This window comes from Anopheles maculipalpis, chromosome 2RL, assembly GCF_943734695.1.
Source record: "Anopheles maculipalpis chromosome 2RL, idAnoMacuDA_375_x, whole genome shotgun sequence".
Lineage (NCBI taxonomy): Eukaryota > Metazoa > Arthropoda > Insecta > Diptera > Culicidae > Anopheles > Anopheles maculipalpis.
In genome coordinates, this window is record NC_064871.1 from 7571514 (window position 1) to 7589078 (window position 17565).

General features: G+C 47.9%; 2 protein-coding genes across 3 annotated transcripts in view; one reads left to right on the forward strand and one right to left on the reverse strand.

Moving 5' to 3' along the window:
* The window catches only part of LOC126557940 (P3 protein-like), a 168781-nt gene that overhangs the window by 50224 nt on the left and 100992 nt on the right, over positions 1–17565 (reverse strand). The window lies entirely within an intron of this gene.
* LOC126556562 (tetratricopeptide repeat protein 28) lies at positions 2035–11178 on the forward strand. Its single transcript, XM_050211864.1, has 5 exons — positions 2035–2196; positions 2597–6624; positions 6683–6822; positions 6907–7089; positions 7163–11178. Exons 1-5 carry the CDS (start codon positions 2035–2037, stop codon positions 11176–11178), a joined length of 8529 nt encoding a protein of 2842 aa, XP_050067821.1.

The window sequence follows — 17565 nt, forward strand, 5'->3', positions numbered from 1 at the left end:
AGCAATCATAATAATTGATTACACGTATACCTCCTTCAATTTATTTATACAAAATCTTCCAAAACCAATCCACTTTGCGCATCTGTATGCGCGTTTGTGTGTGTGTGTGTGTGTGTGTGTGTGTGTGTTTTTTTTGCTGCATTAGGTACAATCAGGAGGGGGGTTTTATGTTTCCTCCCTTTTGTGCTTCCAATCCACCCCACCCGAGCCGCTCTTTCTATTTTCTCTGCCCACCAAATGACCAAAGTCCCAAATTTCTGGTGCTTCGTGTTTGCTTGTGCGCCTTTTTTGGGGGCCTTCAAGATGCGTTAGCAAATGCAGTACATTTGGCGAACATGTGTATATGTGTGTGTGTGTTTTTCATCTTCTCCACTGACTTCCCCTCGTCCGGCGCAGTTCGCATGACTATTACTACCATTCCATTACACCACACTGACTGATACGGCTGCTCTTGGTGTGCTCTCGATCTGCGCAACGAACGATACAGCTTTCGTTCGCTCTGTACAGCATTATTCCGAGCATTCGATTCGTGTTTTGGAATATTTTTGGAATATTCGTGTGAAGAAAATATTTTTCGGTGCCTTTATCATCCCAGCTGCAAGCACTGACAGAAGCTTGTGTGTTGCTCGTGTGTGTGTGTGTGTGTTTTTTTTTCCTGGCATGTTTTACATATTCTTATGCCTAGGAGCAAGGTCGTAATTCATGATTTTTTTTTTTCGGGTATGGTTATGGATGGGTGCACATCTTTGCACTCAACAAAGAAAATATCAAATCTGGGTTATCGTGTGTACCGTATACCGATCCAGTTTAGCATTTTTGTTTTCTTCTTCCAAACAAACCGTTAAACAAGAAGCTAAATGTGGCTTTAACAGCTAGTAAAAATAGATATTTGTTTCTTTTATACAACAAAAAGATCTACCATTTAAGTGATCTTTTTCTACTGCTTGCTTGCAGAAGTAATTTAGCATCCTGAATAAAACACTTGCCAAGTCAAACGACTGCCTGGTTTTTTTTTTTCGTTTCGATTCGATCAGTATTGAATGAAACCGAAATTTATAAACTGTGAAGCAATCAACATTCTTCTACCGGATCGATGAAATTCTACTGTTTTTGGAGTTTCGCAAGCTTGGCAACACTTCCGTCGAAAATCATGCGACGTCCGAAAACGGCACGTCAACGGTGTGGGCAAGCGAAAAGGGATGAGAAGGTGCGTGTGCAAAGGGAATGGAAAACGGCAAAGCAAATTCAACATGATACCCCGTCGTATAAGACACTGGTGCACCTTCACCCTTGAGGATGAGCGTCGGACAGGTAGTACCCCGTACGGTAAGAAGACACCACCAATGTCAGCGGAGGGTGTCTTCTCTTCGGCGGGAACTTTTGTAACATGGGGTGAGTTTAGAAGGGGAGGAATGTGATAGACGCTAGGGAGCAAGACAGAGACAGACGACACATCGAGAGACCGATCGTCCGCGGGATCGTCTCGTGCAGTAATAGCAGAAAAGAGCGATTTCATTCCCATGTTCCGATCGGCTTTGGCTGACTACTTTTTTAACATTTCAGAAAGGAGCCACAAATGCTAGCTGAAAAAGAGAACACGAGAGAGAGATAGAGAGAAAGGAAAGACGTAAAGGAGATGATGGGCAATCTCTTGTGCGACGGTAAAGACAATGCGAAGCAAAATACCTCAACGCACAGAGACGCGGCCAAAGACGGACGGATGATGTGTGATCGCGAGATCTCTCCCTCAAGATCAAGACGTTTGCATTTCTTCTCCCTCAATCTCTCTCTCTCTCTCTTTCTCTTCCTTTCTCTTGGAAACTCTCTTTCAAGAAACTGCAGGCACGAAGCAATTGCGTACGGTTTCACGCTCTCAGTTTAAGGTGAACCGTCGCGTGAACACGATCGTCAGTATACCGGACGGTCCGGGTCGCGAGTTCGCGATCGAGACACGGACTCCACGAGTACAGTGCAGTGTGTGTGTATGTGTGTGCGTGCGTATGTGTCGATCTTCACATCAATTCCACTACGACGATGCACACCGAACGGCGACATCGTCATCGGGCCGGCCGTGGTACGATGTCCGGCCATCAGACGACCGGCAGTACCGTGGTCACGGCCACCGCCATCACGGCGCAGCAGCCCGCCATCCATCCCACCGTCTGGGAGATTCTGTCCGCCGAGCTGATCCTTTCGGTACCGTAATCGCGCAGTTTCTCTTCGGGTCGCCATCCGCGGCTAGCTAATTATACAGTTGCGCCGTGTGCGTTTGCTTTGCTGTTCTGCTGTTGCGCTCGTCCTTATGCGTTGACGTTGGCGCACAGTGCTTTCGAATGTGTTATTGTGTGCGTGCATGTGTGTGTGTGTGTGTGTGTGTGTGTGTGTGTGTGTGTATGTGTGTGTGTGTGTGAATGAGATTCAATGCGTGTGCGTGTTTGATAAAGCAAAAAAAATGTTAATGTGTAAACTAATGGGAGGTTTTTCTCTTACATTCCCTTTTCTCTTCACTTGCTCTCTCTTTCTCTCTCTCTCTCTCTCTCTCCTCCTCTCACCCAACTTCGTCATTTCCTACTTTGCCCTAACCTTAACACTGTAGAACGAACCGGAAGGTACGCCGGAACTGCCCGCGGCCAACAGGGCCCTCTTCCTGGAGAAGGTGCGCCAGTCCAATACCGCATGCCAGAATGGTGACTTCAGTACCGCCGTCCAGCTGTACACGGACGCGCTCGGGCTGGACCCGGGCAATCACATCCTTTACAGCAACCGTTCGGCGGCCCGGCTAAAACAGGGCCAGTTTGCGCTCGCACTCCAGGATGCGACACGTGCACGCGAGCTCTGTCCCCAGTGGCCGAAAGCTTACTTTCGGCAAGGTGTCGCGTTACAGTGTCTCGGCCGGTATGGGGAAGCGTTGGCAGCGTTCAGTGCCGGGTTAGCGCAAGATCCCAACAGCAAGCAGCTGTTGGCCGGACTGGTGGAGGCTTCGATCAAGAGTCCGCTACGGCACGCACTCGAACCCACATTCCAACAACTGAAAGCGATGAAGCTCGATCAGTCGCCATTCGTAGTGATATCCGTAGTTGGCCAGGAGTTGCTCGGTGCGGGTCAGTATCATGCCGCCGTTACGGTGCTCGAGTCAGCACTCAGGATAGGATCGTGCTCGTTGAAGTTACGTGGTTCCGTCTTTTCGGCGCTCAGTTCCGCACACTGGGCATTGAATCAGCTAGACAAAGCGATCGCTTACATGCAGCAGGATCTGGCCGTAGCCAAGAGCCTTGGTGATACGGCCGGCGAATGTCGTGCGCACGGGAATCTTGGGTCGGCTTACTTCAGCCAGGGTTCGTACAAGGAAGCGCTCACGTCCCACCGCTACCAGCTAGTGTTGGCGATGAAGTGCAAAGACACGCAGGCGGCTGCAGCCGCACTTACCTCGCTCGGTCACGTGTACACCGCCATCGGGGACTATCCGAACGCGCTCGCCTCACACAAACAGTGCGTACAGTTGGTGAAGCAGATGGGCGATCGGTTACAAGAGGCGCGCGAAATCGGTAACGTCGGTGCAGTGTACTTAGCAATGGGTGAGTTTGATTCCGCGGTCGACTGTCACACCCAACATCTTAGGCTTGCCCGGAAGCTGGGCAATCAGGTGGAGGAAGCACGGGCGTACAGTAATCTCGGTTCGAGCTATCACTACAAGCGCAACTTTACGCAAGCCATCACCTACCACGAGAGTGTCCTGCGGATAGCGCAACAGCTCGGCGATCGTGCGATAGAGGCACGGGCGTACGCAGGCCTTGGACATGCGGCACGCTGTGGCCATGACTTTGTGCAGGCAAAGCGGTGGCACGAGAAGCAATTAGAGATGGCACTGGCCGCTCGGGATAAGGTGGGCGAAGGGCGTGCCTGTTCGAATTTGGGTATCGTGTATCAACTGTTGGGCGAGCATGATGCGGCACTGAAACTACACCAAGCGCATCTTACCATTGCGCGCCAGCTGCAGGATAAAGCCGGTATGGGACGTGCGTACGGCAACATTGGCAATGCGTACTCAGCTGCCGGTTACTACGAGTCTGCGATCAAGTACCACAAGCAGGAACTTATCATCAGCAAGGAAGTGCACGATCGTAGTGCGGAAGCGTCAACGCACGGAAATTTGGCAGTGGCGTATCAAGCACTTGGCGCACACGATATGGCACTAATGCACTACCGAGCCCATCTAAATATTGCCCGTGAGCTGAAGGACACTGCCGGCGAGGCATGCGCACTACTAAATCTGGGAAATTGTTTAAGCTCGCGACAAGAGTTCGCCCAAGCTGTGCCGTATTACGAGCAGTACCTCATGCTGTCTCAGGAACTCGGCGATGTGGCAGCTGAGGGTAAGGCGTGCCATTTCCTGGGTTATGCGCACTACTGCATCGGCAACTATCGGGAAGCAGTACGATACTACGATCAAGACCTGGCGCTCGCCAAAGATCTGCAAAACAAGATGAACATGGGCCGAGCGTACTGTAACCTCGGGTTGGCACATCTAGCACTCGGCAACACCGGTGGTGCGTTGGAGTGTCAGAAGTATTTCCTCGCGATCGCCCACATGACCAACCATCTGCCGGGCAAGTTTCGAGCGCTCGGGAACATTGGTGACGTGTTGATACGGATGGGCGATGTGGATGAGGCGATCAAGATGTACCAACGGCAGCTAGCCCTTGCACGGCAAACGCGCGAACGTGGCATGGAGGCTGCGGCCTGTGGTGCACTAGGACTCGCGCACCGGTTGCTCAAGAAGCTCGACAAAGCACTCGGTTACCACACGCAGGAGCTTACACTTCGTCAAGAGATGAGTGATCTGCCGGGAGAGTGTCGAGCGCATGGACATCTCGGTGCAGTGCATATGGCACTGGGTAACTACACACACGCCGTTAAATGCTACCAGGAACAGCTGGAACGTGCGCAAGAACTTCAAGATTCGGCAGTAGAAGCGCAAGCATTCGGTAATCTAGGTATAGCGAGATTAAACATGGGCCATTACGAAGATGCAATCGGGTATCTCGAGCAACAGCTAGGCACGTTGGAGCAAGTGAACACCCCAACTGCCCAGCACGATCGTGCAAGAGCTCTAGGGCATTTGGGTGACTGTTATGATGCACTGGGCGATTACCACACCGAAGCTATTAAGTGCCACGAACGACATCTGCAGCTAGCCATCGCACTACAGAGTCCCCGTGACCAGGAGCGAGCTTACCGAGGACTCGGAAACTGCTACAAATCTGTCGGCAATCTTCAGGAGGCGCTCGTGTGTCTCGAAAAACGACTCGTTGTGTCACACGAGTTGGGCAATCCGGAAGCGAAAGCGGCTGCTTACGGTGATCTGGGAAGCATACACAGTGCGCTAGGGAACTATGAGCAAGCGATCAACTGTCTTGAGCATCAGCGTGACATTGCCCGGGAGCTTGGCGATCGTGTACTAACGTCCGACGCGATCAGTGGTCTTGGGGCAGTTTTCCAACAGATGGGTGACTACGACGAATCGTTACGGTTGCACAAACAGGATCTCGAGCTGGGCGAGAGCATCAACCATAGCACACTGCAGGCTCGTGCTTGTGGAAATCTCGGCTCCGTGTATGATGCACTCCGGAACTACACCGAATCAGCACGGTACTACGAGAAGCAGCTAACGCTTACGTCCGATCGGCAGACGAAAGCACACGCCTGTCTCGCGCTAGGACGTGTGTACCACGCCATGGAGCAAGTGCCACAGGCAGTCGGCTTTTTACGGCAAGGTCTAGCGATCGCTCAATCACTCAACAAGCTAGAGGAAGAAGCGAAGCTACGCTACCGGCTCGGTTTATCGCTGGTGGCATCGGGTGATGATGATGCCGCACGCCAACAGATGGAAAATGCCGCCCAGATTCTCGAATCGATCCGCAGTGATCAGGTCACACCGGAGGCTCGCACTCTGCTGTACGATCTGCAAACATCCTGCTACCAAACGCTGCAGCGTGTGCTGGTCGGATTGGGCCGCACGGAGGAAGCACTGGTTGCAGCCGAACGTTGCCGATCGCGTATGGGTGCCGACTCGAACCAGAGTGCCGAGAATTCACTCAACAACCGCAAAACGCTGCTCACATGCAGCGAGTACATCTTCGACACGGTCAATCGCAGTAAAACGAGCATCATCTACTACAGTCTCGCCGGAACCGATCTGTACGCTTGGTTCCTGCAGCCACAGAAGCGTATCGTGCGCTTTCACGCGACTAAACTCGATGAACAGACGCTACCGATGATGAAGAAGAAGGCACTGATGGGACCGACAGGTACGGGACCTTCGGACAAAAAGGGCAGCCAGCTTGAGGAAGCATCCACGGGAGAAAATAGTCTGCTGGAGCAGTACATCAACTACGTGAGAGATTGTTTGGGCGTAAATTCGGGCAGCGTGTTACAGGAAGGTGATGGTAGCGGTTGGAAATCATCCAACGAGAACCTGATCGATGACTTCACGAACGAGCGGGCCGGATTTTTGCGTATGGTCAATCGGAACCATTTGCTCAACTCGAGCAATTATTCGCTGAGTTCGCTGTTCAGTCTCGGCAGTGTCGGTGGCTCCGTTGCCAGTCTGCAGGGTTCAACAAGGTATGCATGCTGTGTTCTTGATTGAAGATCCGAATTAAAGGTTTCATGTATTTCATAGGTCTATTGGAAGCCTGCAGGGATCGACACGGTCGAGACGATCGAACATGCTGCCACCGTGGCAAGGACCGTCTTGTTTGCACGTCCTGTACAACTTACTGTTGGCACCGTTCGAGGATCTGCTACCAGACATTAGTTCAAGTAAGTAGTTTCCGTGTCCTTCTTTTGGATCTTTGGAGCACTTCAACTAATGAGAGGTCGTTTACATTACATTATATTTCCCAGCTGCTCGAATCGGTCGTCGTGAGTTGATTCTGGTACTGGAGAAGGAACTCTACCTGGTCCCGTTCGCTATCCTGCGCAGTGGTGATGAAGATGGCGAATATCTTTCGGAACGCTGCTCCCTGCTCACCGTCCCATCCTTGCACACGCTGCGTCAGAAAAGTCGCATCAAAACGCGTGAACCAGGTAAGCTTCTTGAACTTCCTTGAAGAATCTTGAAGAACTTCCTCTCTAAAACATCCCTCATTTCTTTCTAAAGCGGAAGGCCTTAACAGCGCTCTTGTGATCGGAGGACCCAAGATACCGTCCTCCCTATCGGAGACCTGGGGCTGGTCGGATTCTCCAGCCTCACTGCAGGAAGCTGCCATGGTGTCCGATATGCTGAACACGAAACCACTCGTCAGCTCGAGTGCCACCAAAGAGTCGGTCGTTTCCGAATTACCGGCAGCCGAATGTGTCCACTTTGCGGCCAACGTGAGCTGGAAGCTGGGTGCCGTAGTCCTTAGTCCTGGTGACGTGCTCGATTCACAGTCCCAGAAGCGTTTCTATCCGAACGCGGGCGGTGAACTGTTGGGTGGTGATAACGACGAAGAAACGACCGATCTGTCTACCTCCAACATGGAGATACCACCGCTCTCTGACTTTATCCTCAGCGCTGCGGATCTGCTCTCGATGAAGCTGACCGCGAAGCTGGTTGTGCTGAGCTCGTACCACTCCGTCGAACCCATAACCGGATGTGGAGTGGCCAATCTGGCCGGTAGTTGGCTATTCGCTGGGACTGGTGCCGTACTCGTGTCGCTCTGGCCCGTCCCCGAAACGGCGGCCAAAATTCTACTGCGTGCCTTCTACTCCGCCCTGCTTCAGGGTACACGTGCCGCACGCGCCCTAGCAGAGGCAATGCAAACCGTCCAGCACACCAAACACTTTGCCCATCCGGCGAACTGGGCTGGATTTATACTGATCGGTGGCAATGTACGACTCTCAAACAAGGTCGCACTGATCGGACAAGCGCTTTGTGAACTGATGCGCACTCCAGATAAGTGTCGCGATGCGTTGCGCGTGTGTCTTCATCTGGTGGAGAAGAGTCTGCAGCGGATTCATCGTGGCCAGAAGAACGCCATGTACACCACGCAGAAAAGCATCGACAATAAGGCGGGCCCGGTTAGCGGATGGAAGGATCTACTGATGGCGGTCGGATTCCGGTTTGAACCGGCCGCTAACGGTATCCCGTCCAGTGTGTTCTTCCCGCAGAGTGATCCGGAAGATCGACTGTCACAGTGTTCGGCTAGTTTGCAGGCATTGCTCGGACTGTCCCCAACTACACTGCACGCACTGTCGAAGTTGGTGCATGGAGCAGAAATTGCGGACGAGATTATTGGTGTGATGCGGAACGTGGTGGCACAGTTCCCATCGAAAGCGACCGACAATGAAAGTGCGATCGATGTGCCGCTGAGTGTACGGCTGTGGCGGGTATCTGGTTGTCATGAGTTGCTTGCATCGCTTGGATTCGATCTGATGGAGGTGGGACAGGATCAGGTGACACTGCGCACAGGAAAACAGGCAAATCGGCGCAATTGTCAGTTTGTGCTTCAAGCACTGTTGGCACTGTTCGATACGCAGGAAGCTCCAAAAAGTCTCGGAATCGAATCAAGCAGTAGTTCAGAATCGTTGAACGAAGAGGAAGAATCCGACGAACAGGGCACAACACATCAGCAACAATCCTTGCAACAGCAGTCGCAACAACAATCCCAGCAACAATCCACACAACAGCAGCAACAGCAGCAACAATCTGTTCAACAGTCACAACAAGTCCAGCAACAGTTGAAAGGGTCCTCTTCCGGTGCAAGTCCAACACCGACCAGTGGTGACTCACAGCAACGAAGCATTTCTCCTGCCGTGACGGTAAAATCCCAGACCAGCTACAACTTCTCCCGACCACCATTACCCCTGCGACGTGTCCCCTTCCTGAGCACCCGCAGTGCCTTCATCTCGTACGTCCGACGACGTGGTGAACCGGACGGAGGACAGACCGACAGTGCGCAATCGGTTACGAACGGAAATGCTGTCCCGAACGGTAATGTGCTCGATACAAGCCTTGCCAACACTACCGACAGTGAGCTTTCCGATGGGTATACCACCCAGCAGATACTCCTCAAAAGTGATCACCTGGCGAAGGGACTCGGGTACTCGAGTTTACGGGGAACGATAAAGGTGTCTCGACCTGGAGGTGGTGGCGAAAGTGATGCCGCCTTCACCCCAAGTCCTCCGGTAACGATCCAGAACGTAGATCAGAACGTCTCGCTCGCGTTGGCACATCAGACACGCATCAAGAATCTCTACACGAATAATGGCAACGTGCACGGTGGTATGGCTGGTGCGATGAATGGTGGTGTTCACGGTCCTGCAGCATCGGCAATCGGACCGGGTGGTTACAACCTGCAGGATACACTTCGCGATGGAGTTCATCATCATCCGAATCCGAGCCATCATCGCCGTCCGGATAGTTCCAGCTCGGCAAGCTCAGCGACGGATTGGGAGGGATCGGGACATGCGACTGTTTTACGACGTGCAGCACACCAAGGACACCACCTACCGCCTCTCCCACCACCCCGACAAACGCTTCCAATGGTGGAGAGTCTACGTCCGCTGGCACCACTTGCACCAGTGTACAATAACATTAACGGAGCAGTGGGTCCTACCGTTGGACCTGCAGGCAAGAATTCCGTCCCGAACGGTGGCCAGAAATCGCTCTCGGTGCTTGAATCGACCAGTTCCGATTCAGAGTTTGAACGATCGTTCGATCTACCGGCCGGTTCCTCTAATGCCGCGTCTATCAGTAGTAAGTTGACTTCGCTGGCTCACAGCCTTCAGAGCATGCGTACTCGCAACAAGCTGAAGATGGGCCCTCCTGCTCACGGACAACATCTTCAGCAACAGCAACAGCAGCAACAACAACAGCAACAGCACCAACAACTCCACGGCCAGCAGCATCATCATGGTGCGTCAAGTGGGTCCTCTACCACAACGATGACTCGCTCGAAACTTCCCGTGGATCAGTTCGGATTCCTCGATCGTCTTAGCTGCCGAACGGAGATTTCATCTTCGGCCACCCTCTCCAATCACGTTGCACCACCTCGGAAACCTCTCTCGACCCTACCAGATGATGAGCGCACGCTTAACCTAAACGCTAACAAGCTCTACTTCTCACCGACTGACGCCGAAATGCTTCCGCTGGCGGAAGCGTCCCCATCGGATCTTGGTCTCGGTGCTAAATCGCACGCCCCCTCCATTGGACAACCGATGGTTGGATCAACCGGTGGATCTCTGGGTGTACCGGGAACTTCCAGCAAGGATGGTACCAAATCGAACCAGAAAACGATCCAAGACTCGATCCTGCGCCACATGTCCCGCGAGATGACGCCCACTATCTCGGAGGTGTACCACGAGCGCAATATTGGACTCGGGTTGGCTCCGTCGCTGTCCAAGCTGCTGCTAAGCAAGAACTACGACGAATCACCTGATCTCGGCAAGAGTAACAATTCAGTCACGGTGGCAGCGGCATCAGCCGCAGCAGCTGCCTCCATGCTCAACAAACCAAGTGCCGCCCTGACGGTGGGCAATCTGGCCGAAGCGATGAACGAGATCGAGATGAATGCGACCACATCGAGCAAGCTGGATGAGGGTGCCTGTGGCATTTGTCACTCACCGTCCGATCTGCTGTGTGGATGTAGTGCCACCTCTACCGTGGCAGCCGTCGCTGCCATGACAGCAGCACTCGGTGCGAACACGATGGCGAAAAAGTCAAGCTCAAACAAACCCTGGCTCAGCAACGTATCGCCCAACATCGTGAAGGCGAGCGACCTAACCACGGCCGACATACTCGAACAGCAGAAGCAACTCAAATCGTCCGTTAGCAGTGGACTCACCAGCAATCTGTCCTCTTCCACGGAAAACTCACTCTCGACCGTAGTCAAGCGGAGTGGATCACCATTTTCCGATCTATCGCGACGGGACGAAGGTGATGGTCGTAGTGTGGCTGATTCGCAGTGTTCGGGTAGCTTTCGGACGGATATTACCGGTTCCACTGTAACTACTTCCAAGAGTCAGCAGCAGGGATCGTCGCAGCAGCAGCAACAGCAACAGCAGCAACAACAACCATCACAACAATCTAGTAGTGGGGATCCAAACGGTTCATCTGTACCATCATCCATTGTCACCATGACATCCACCACGACCGTAACGCAGCAACGAGGAAAATACATCATCGATACGTGAGACACGTGTGGTATTGCTCTTCTCAGCAGGCCATTTTGTGGACGAGAAAGAGAAAGACTGTTCTGTAGAATGTAATTTGCTTTGTGTACATACAGATTATTGGAAAAAAGTTCGTACAAAACTTTTGTACGATACGTGTAAAGTTTTAAGTCAGTTTTAAGCCATTAGCATTAGCAAGGTTTAAGTTGAAGGTTATTGTAGACATTTCGTCCCTGAACCCCACCAATACCATTTTGTACAGGAGGTATAAATTTTGTTGTAAAAACCCGTGTACCCACATACACAGATGATATTATTAACTACAGTTTAACATGATATTTATGTTCGGCTGATGTACCACGGATGTACTGTAACGTTAAAGTTAAGCTATTAAACATTACGGAGGGAAGAACCCGTCCTTCCTGATTTTATAAAAAAAGTTACTTTTTTTACCTTTACTTCTTCAGTTTTTAGCAAGCCATGCTCTGTATGTGCAAATATCACCTTGGATACCTTCACCAGTTTTTCCTCATAACTAGAGAAAAAGGTGCGGCCCGGTGGTAGAGAGACTACAACGGCGAGGAGAGACTGCAAATCTCATGTGCATCGTTCCCTCTTTGTTTTTTGAATAACAGCAAAAAGATGTGAGAAAAAAAATAAATCCAACGGTATGCCGGACGCCAGGAATTAGCGAGTTAACGCCAGTTTTCCACGGGAATGCTCTTGTTTATCGCAATAACCGGTCGGGGGGTGGAGGGATCGAGTTGGTGTGTTGAGCAGAAAGATACGCGGCCTCAAGACGCATCCAACGGTATGCCGTACGCCAAGATCGTACCAGGAATGAGCGAGTTATCAACGATTTTCCACGGGAATGCTGCTGGCAGATTTTCCCAGGATTTTCTGAAAAATCCCCTTTAGTCCCCTGCGATAATTAAAATCACGTTGTGGAGGTCTTTTTGAAAGATATTTAAAGAAAGAAACAAAAATGGGGATGCAAAATATAAAATTGAAAAACACACAAAAAATGGCACGGAAAAATATGTGTCGTCTCGGAAAGAAAAATATTTTTTTCCACTTTTAAAACTTCCATTTGTTACCTCCTCGGATTCATGCTCTCCTGTTATTCCTGGTCGAATTTGGCCGCATCGAAATTGGCTCAATTACGACCGAAATTTGCCACCAGGCGCGACTGGTAGTAACAGGAGAGCATGCTTTCGAGAAGGTATCGGCTGAAAATTTCCAAAATCAGTTTTAAAATGCAAATTCAAACTTAAAACTGATTTCCAAATGTAAAAGTTTCAACTCAACTTTAAAATTGAATTTGGAAATTAAAGTTGAATTCCCAAATTTTGCTACGATACCAGCTACCTCCTCGTATGCATGCTCTCCTGTTACTCGAAAACGAATTTTGGTGCAAAATTTGCCCGTTTTCTTGGCCGGTTTTTGGTGCTGGAACCCGCTGGTAGTAACAGGAGAGCATGCATGCGAGGAGGTAGCTGAATCTTTCCTACAATTTCTAATTCTTCATTCCTGGTTCGATCTTGGCGTCCGCCATACCGTTGGATGCGTCTTGAGGCCGCGCATCTTTTTGCTGAACAACCCAACCCGATCCAACCACCCTCCGTCCAGTTATTCTACGAAAATTTCCTTTTTTCCACCGCCTCATTTTCTCTGCAGTTTTTGACTTGTGAAGGTCAATATTCAACGACCATTAAAATAGTAAATATTGAGAAAAATAGCTAAAAATCCGATTGCATGGCTTCACATGGGTAACAAAATTCAGATACTTACCGAACTGAGATTCAATGTGATATATTAACGGCGACAATAGCACACTACCAAACAAACAAAAAATGTAAGCACTTTGCTTTGACTCTTTTTTATTCTATTTTCTTGCGTTTTTTTTTCTTTTCTTCAATAATAATTTACAAACATAAATAAAAAAAAGTGTTTCTTTTCCATTTATTTTCCACCTTTCCTCCTTGGCTGCACCACTGCTGCACTGCATTCTGCGCTGCCCAATCTTTGTGTGCACACAATCCAAAAATAATAGAAAAAAGCTCTATCTGGCCTTACGCTTGTACAACCGGCGATTGCGGTTCGGCTTTGGGAGGGGCCCAAATGTTCCCAGAATATCTCCTCTTTCGCTGCAAGTCCTATAGAAAGGTTCCACGGATATCGAGAAAAACAACCAAAAAAATGTAACATAGCAGTTGCGCAATATCAGGAAGAATTTCTGAAGCAGTATGACATAAAAATAGGGAACAAAAATAGTAAACACACAAAAATACGGATTTGGATTGGTGCAAAGACATATAACAGCAGCGGACAGCCCCCATTCCTGAACCTTCCAGCATTTTGCTCTTTCATTCCGCTTTTAACGTCAGCTTAACTACTAAATAAGATTTTGAATCTGGCTGTGTTGAATGTTCGAATCTGTACTGGTGTGTTTATGTGTTTGTGTATATCTGTGTATGCTTTGTTTGTCTGTCTGTATGGGTATGCTTGTACGTGTGTATGCGTTGTTCTTCTATTGCGATACTGGGTTTCTGTTGAAGCTGACTTTTAATATCCTTCTCTATCTCTTTCTCTTTCTATTCTCTTCTTCCTTCTCTCGCTCTCTTTTACTCCCTCTCTACGGTTTTTTTCTCTGCCGGGTTTTTCACAGCTTTCCGGGATTCGATTCACTTGTTCACTCCTTTCTTCCATTTCCTCTTCCTTGCTACTAAATAGCGCACTTTTTGCCATTTATTTGCAACAACAACAAAATAATAAAGAAACTTTCCCTTCTCCCCTACTCTCTCTCTCTCTCTCCACAACACTCCACCCACACACACACACACAAATACACACACTTATCCTGCTTCTCCTTTCTTTACTTCTTCCTCTTACACACCAGGCTGTGGATTCCACAATCCTAAACACAATGCTTCTACATCTTCTTCTTATTCGGTCCTCCACCATTGCATTTTTACGCTATAATGCGCATTTACATGTCTGTGTATATATGCGTATGTGTCTGTGTTGGTGTATACAGTTGGAACGGAAGGAGCTTATTTGTTTTGTTTTGTGTTTGTGTGTGTGTGTGAGTATGTGTTTTTTTCTCTCCTTTTTCGCGTTACACAATATATTTGTGTATAGTATGTGTTTTGTTTGTGTATTGTTTCAGTTTCGCGTTCCTAATATAATTTATTACTCGCTTATCTGCTTCTGCATTGTTTTCTTCTCATTTGCTTTTAGTTCCGAAACTATCTAAATTGTGGATGTGTGTGTGTCTGTGTGTTTTTTGCTGCTTCTGTTACTTCTACGCCTCCTTTTTCGTTTTCTTTCCCCATTTCCAAACTCCATTTTTCCTGCACACTCTTTCCACGTGACTCACATGAAGGCGCTTTCCTAATATGAGTGTGTTAGCGTATGTTTGTGTGTGGTATTGGTATGTTTTTTTTGTTTCTTTTTTCTTTTTCTTCTTTTGTTCTTTTAGTTTTCTCTTTCTTTCTCTCTCGCTCCCCATATTTTCACAGGATCCAGTTCCGGGAGGAGGTTTAACGACATTACTTCGACCTCGCTACTGTAACACTATCCACCCGCTTCTTTCGCGTTACTTTCTTCTTCACCGTCTTACTGCTCTGTCCAGTTTCTTATGTTTTCCCGTTTAGTATTGTTAAAGGTAGCCTATCGAACACATTCACGGACCTACGTGGGGGCAGCGCTACTTTTTTTCGTGTCCTTATTCTTTTCCTTTCCCGGGTCCCCTTTTTCGCTTACATTCACTTGCTTTTTTCGATTTGCCTAAGTTTCCTAATGACTACAGAAGATAGATTTTAAGCTTGTTTTCCCTACATTTCTTCCGTCCTTTACTTTTGCATTCCCTCTTTCTCTCGCAATCTCTCAACTCCTAGCAAAAGCCTTTTTTATCTTTTTGCGATTTATTGTGTGTATGAGTTGTTTTTTTTTTCCTTTTTCTGTGGTTTGTTTATCGTTATTTCTTTTTTCTTCTCCAATTCTTCTGTATATTTGTGTAATCTATATTTATGTTTCGTACTTCGAACATAAATTTTACACATCTCACACCAGCTCTCTCCATACAAACTATTACTACTCCGCTGCTACTGTTTTGACTGCCTTTTCCCTCTTTCCATTCCTAACCACATTTGCCTTCTCTTTCTCTCTTACACACTGTTTCCTTGACTACTAGAGCGGACCGTAACGAAATTTTCGCATTCGCATTTAAATATTGTGTATATATAATATAACTCTTAATTACAGTGTACAGTATTAGCTCTGATCGGTTGCAGTCCTTTTAGATCAAATACTTAACGTGGCATGGCTTCTTGCTCGAGAGTGGGAAAAACAAAGAAAACTAAAACACGATACTGTCCGGTCCCGGCAAGGCATGCTGGGTTTTCTCTCACTTTCTTTTCACAATAGAAAGTCTTTCTCGCTCTCTCTTTCCCTCTCACTCTCCCTCTACTGAACAATTTGAGACGATTAGCTTCCTCTACTAGCTGTCCTTTAGCCTTATTCCTGAAGTAAACGCGCCACGGACCCATCACCATGTGTCACTAGGGCTCTTACTATGATGATTTTCGATTGTTTCCTCTCATACCCTGTCCACCAGATAGACACACAATCTCGATTGTTAACTCGACCCCTACCTACTTGGATCTATCTTCCGCTCTTACTAGGATCCATATTTTTATCGTCGTCCACGAAGGTTAATGCTGATAATTTAACAAGATTTTCTTTTCTCCTTTCGAGTGACTCGTGTGTTCCCGTCTTAACCCGCAAACGGTGCATTGCTTGCCACCTGGACCACACCGCCGAACTATTTATTACATACTCGCCCTGCCATTTGTTGGACACACTTTAACGCACGCTGTGGGGAAGATGATGATGATGATTCTGGGCATTATTACGAAACTATCCTACTACACTAACACATCATCGGGTAATAGGGGGTTTCAATCTTCCAATTTCTTAATCATTACCTCCATCCCAGCTAGATGATTCTTGCGTACACTCGCAGAACCTAAGTGCTGCTTGGTTGCTGTGGCAACCACACTATCTTTTTTTGTTCTTTTCTTTAGCTTAATCTCCTCCTTCTAATATAGCTTTCTGTTAAATATAGTAATATTACTCTACCTTTTTTTCTTACTTTTTCTTCTTTTTTATCAGTTTTCATTTTCAGTATTTGCTCTCGTTTCTCTACATTGTTTAGTTGCTAAAATCACATTGGTAGTTTATGTTACCTTGCTTCCGTTTTCTGCCCTTTTTTCGGTACTAATAATTTATTCGCACTATGTTACAGGACATACGCACACACACACACACACAACAGCCACACGCACGCACACACATGCACACCCACCCGCGAATACTTCCTATGTACAGTGACTGTTTTTTCACAATCAACTTTCAGAAAATTCAGTACACATTTTCACCAGCTTGCTATCGACGATTTACTTACACTCCCTACCCTTACATTCAATACACGCATACACGCTCTTACACACACTCACACTACTCGTTCGCATTCGTTCTCATTTGTTTCGCACATACTAGCTCTGATTGCACAACATCGCCATAATATGCTGTTGATTTGCTTTTTTTTTCACGATATTAAGCTGTTTTTGTGTATTTTTTTTTTTCTTTTAGCTTTCTACAACACATGTATTTCGCAATAGTTATGGTTTACTATTCCTGCACGTCTCTACGCTTACGCTTGTTTTATACAATTCAAGCGATTTATAAACGTGGAATAAACATGTCTCAAATTTTTCTCTTGCGTTAATATGAACCTCCCCTGGTTTGTAAGTGGTTTCAATCAATTTCGATCCATCCTATCGCCGTCGCTTCAACTTAACGATCTAAGGAAGTAACGGGAGAACATTTACCTCCAAAACACAATAACCGCAATTTGGACATTTTAGACTTTTATAGCATTAAGCAATAGGAAACAAATAAGAACAGCAAGTAATAATCATGATAAGTAACAAAATCTAAAACACAATGCATCCTTACAATACACGGTTATTCTCTGTGAGTGTCTGTATGTTTGAGTTTAGTACCAATGCAAAATGGGATGATATATAGCGTTCTTATTTGGTTGGCTTGTTGGATTTGTCCTTGTGTATCGACACAAGCATAGAAATCCATTAGTTTTCACATTTCACACTGACAGCGACGTAAGCAAATGGCACGTAGCGGAGGTCCACCAAGTTTACACCAAATGTCCTAAAAAAAGCACATCCGTCTAACCTCCTCTTCACCTTGTTTGCTAACTATGTAAGGGCAAATGTGACGACGTTCATCCGATTCGAACGATCTTACGATAAAAGAACTGCTCTCGGGCGCGCTAACGGTAACTTAGAATGTGTTGTGTAAAGAATTTTTAAAAAAATTAAACAA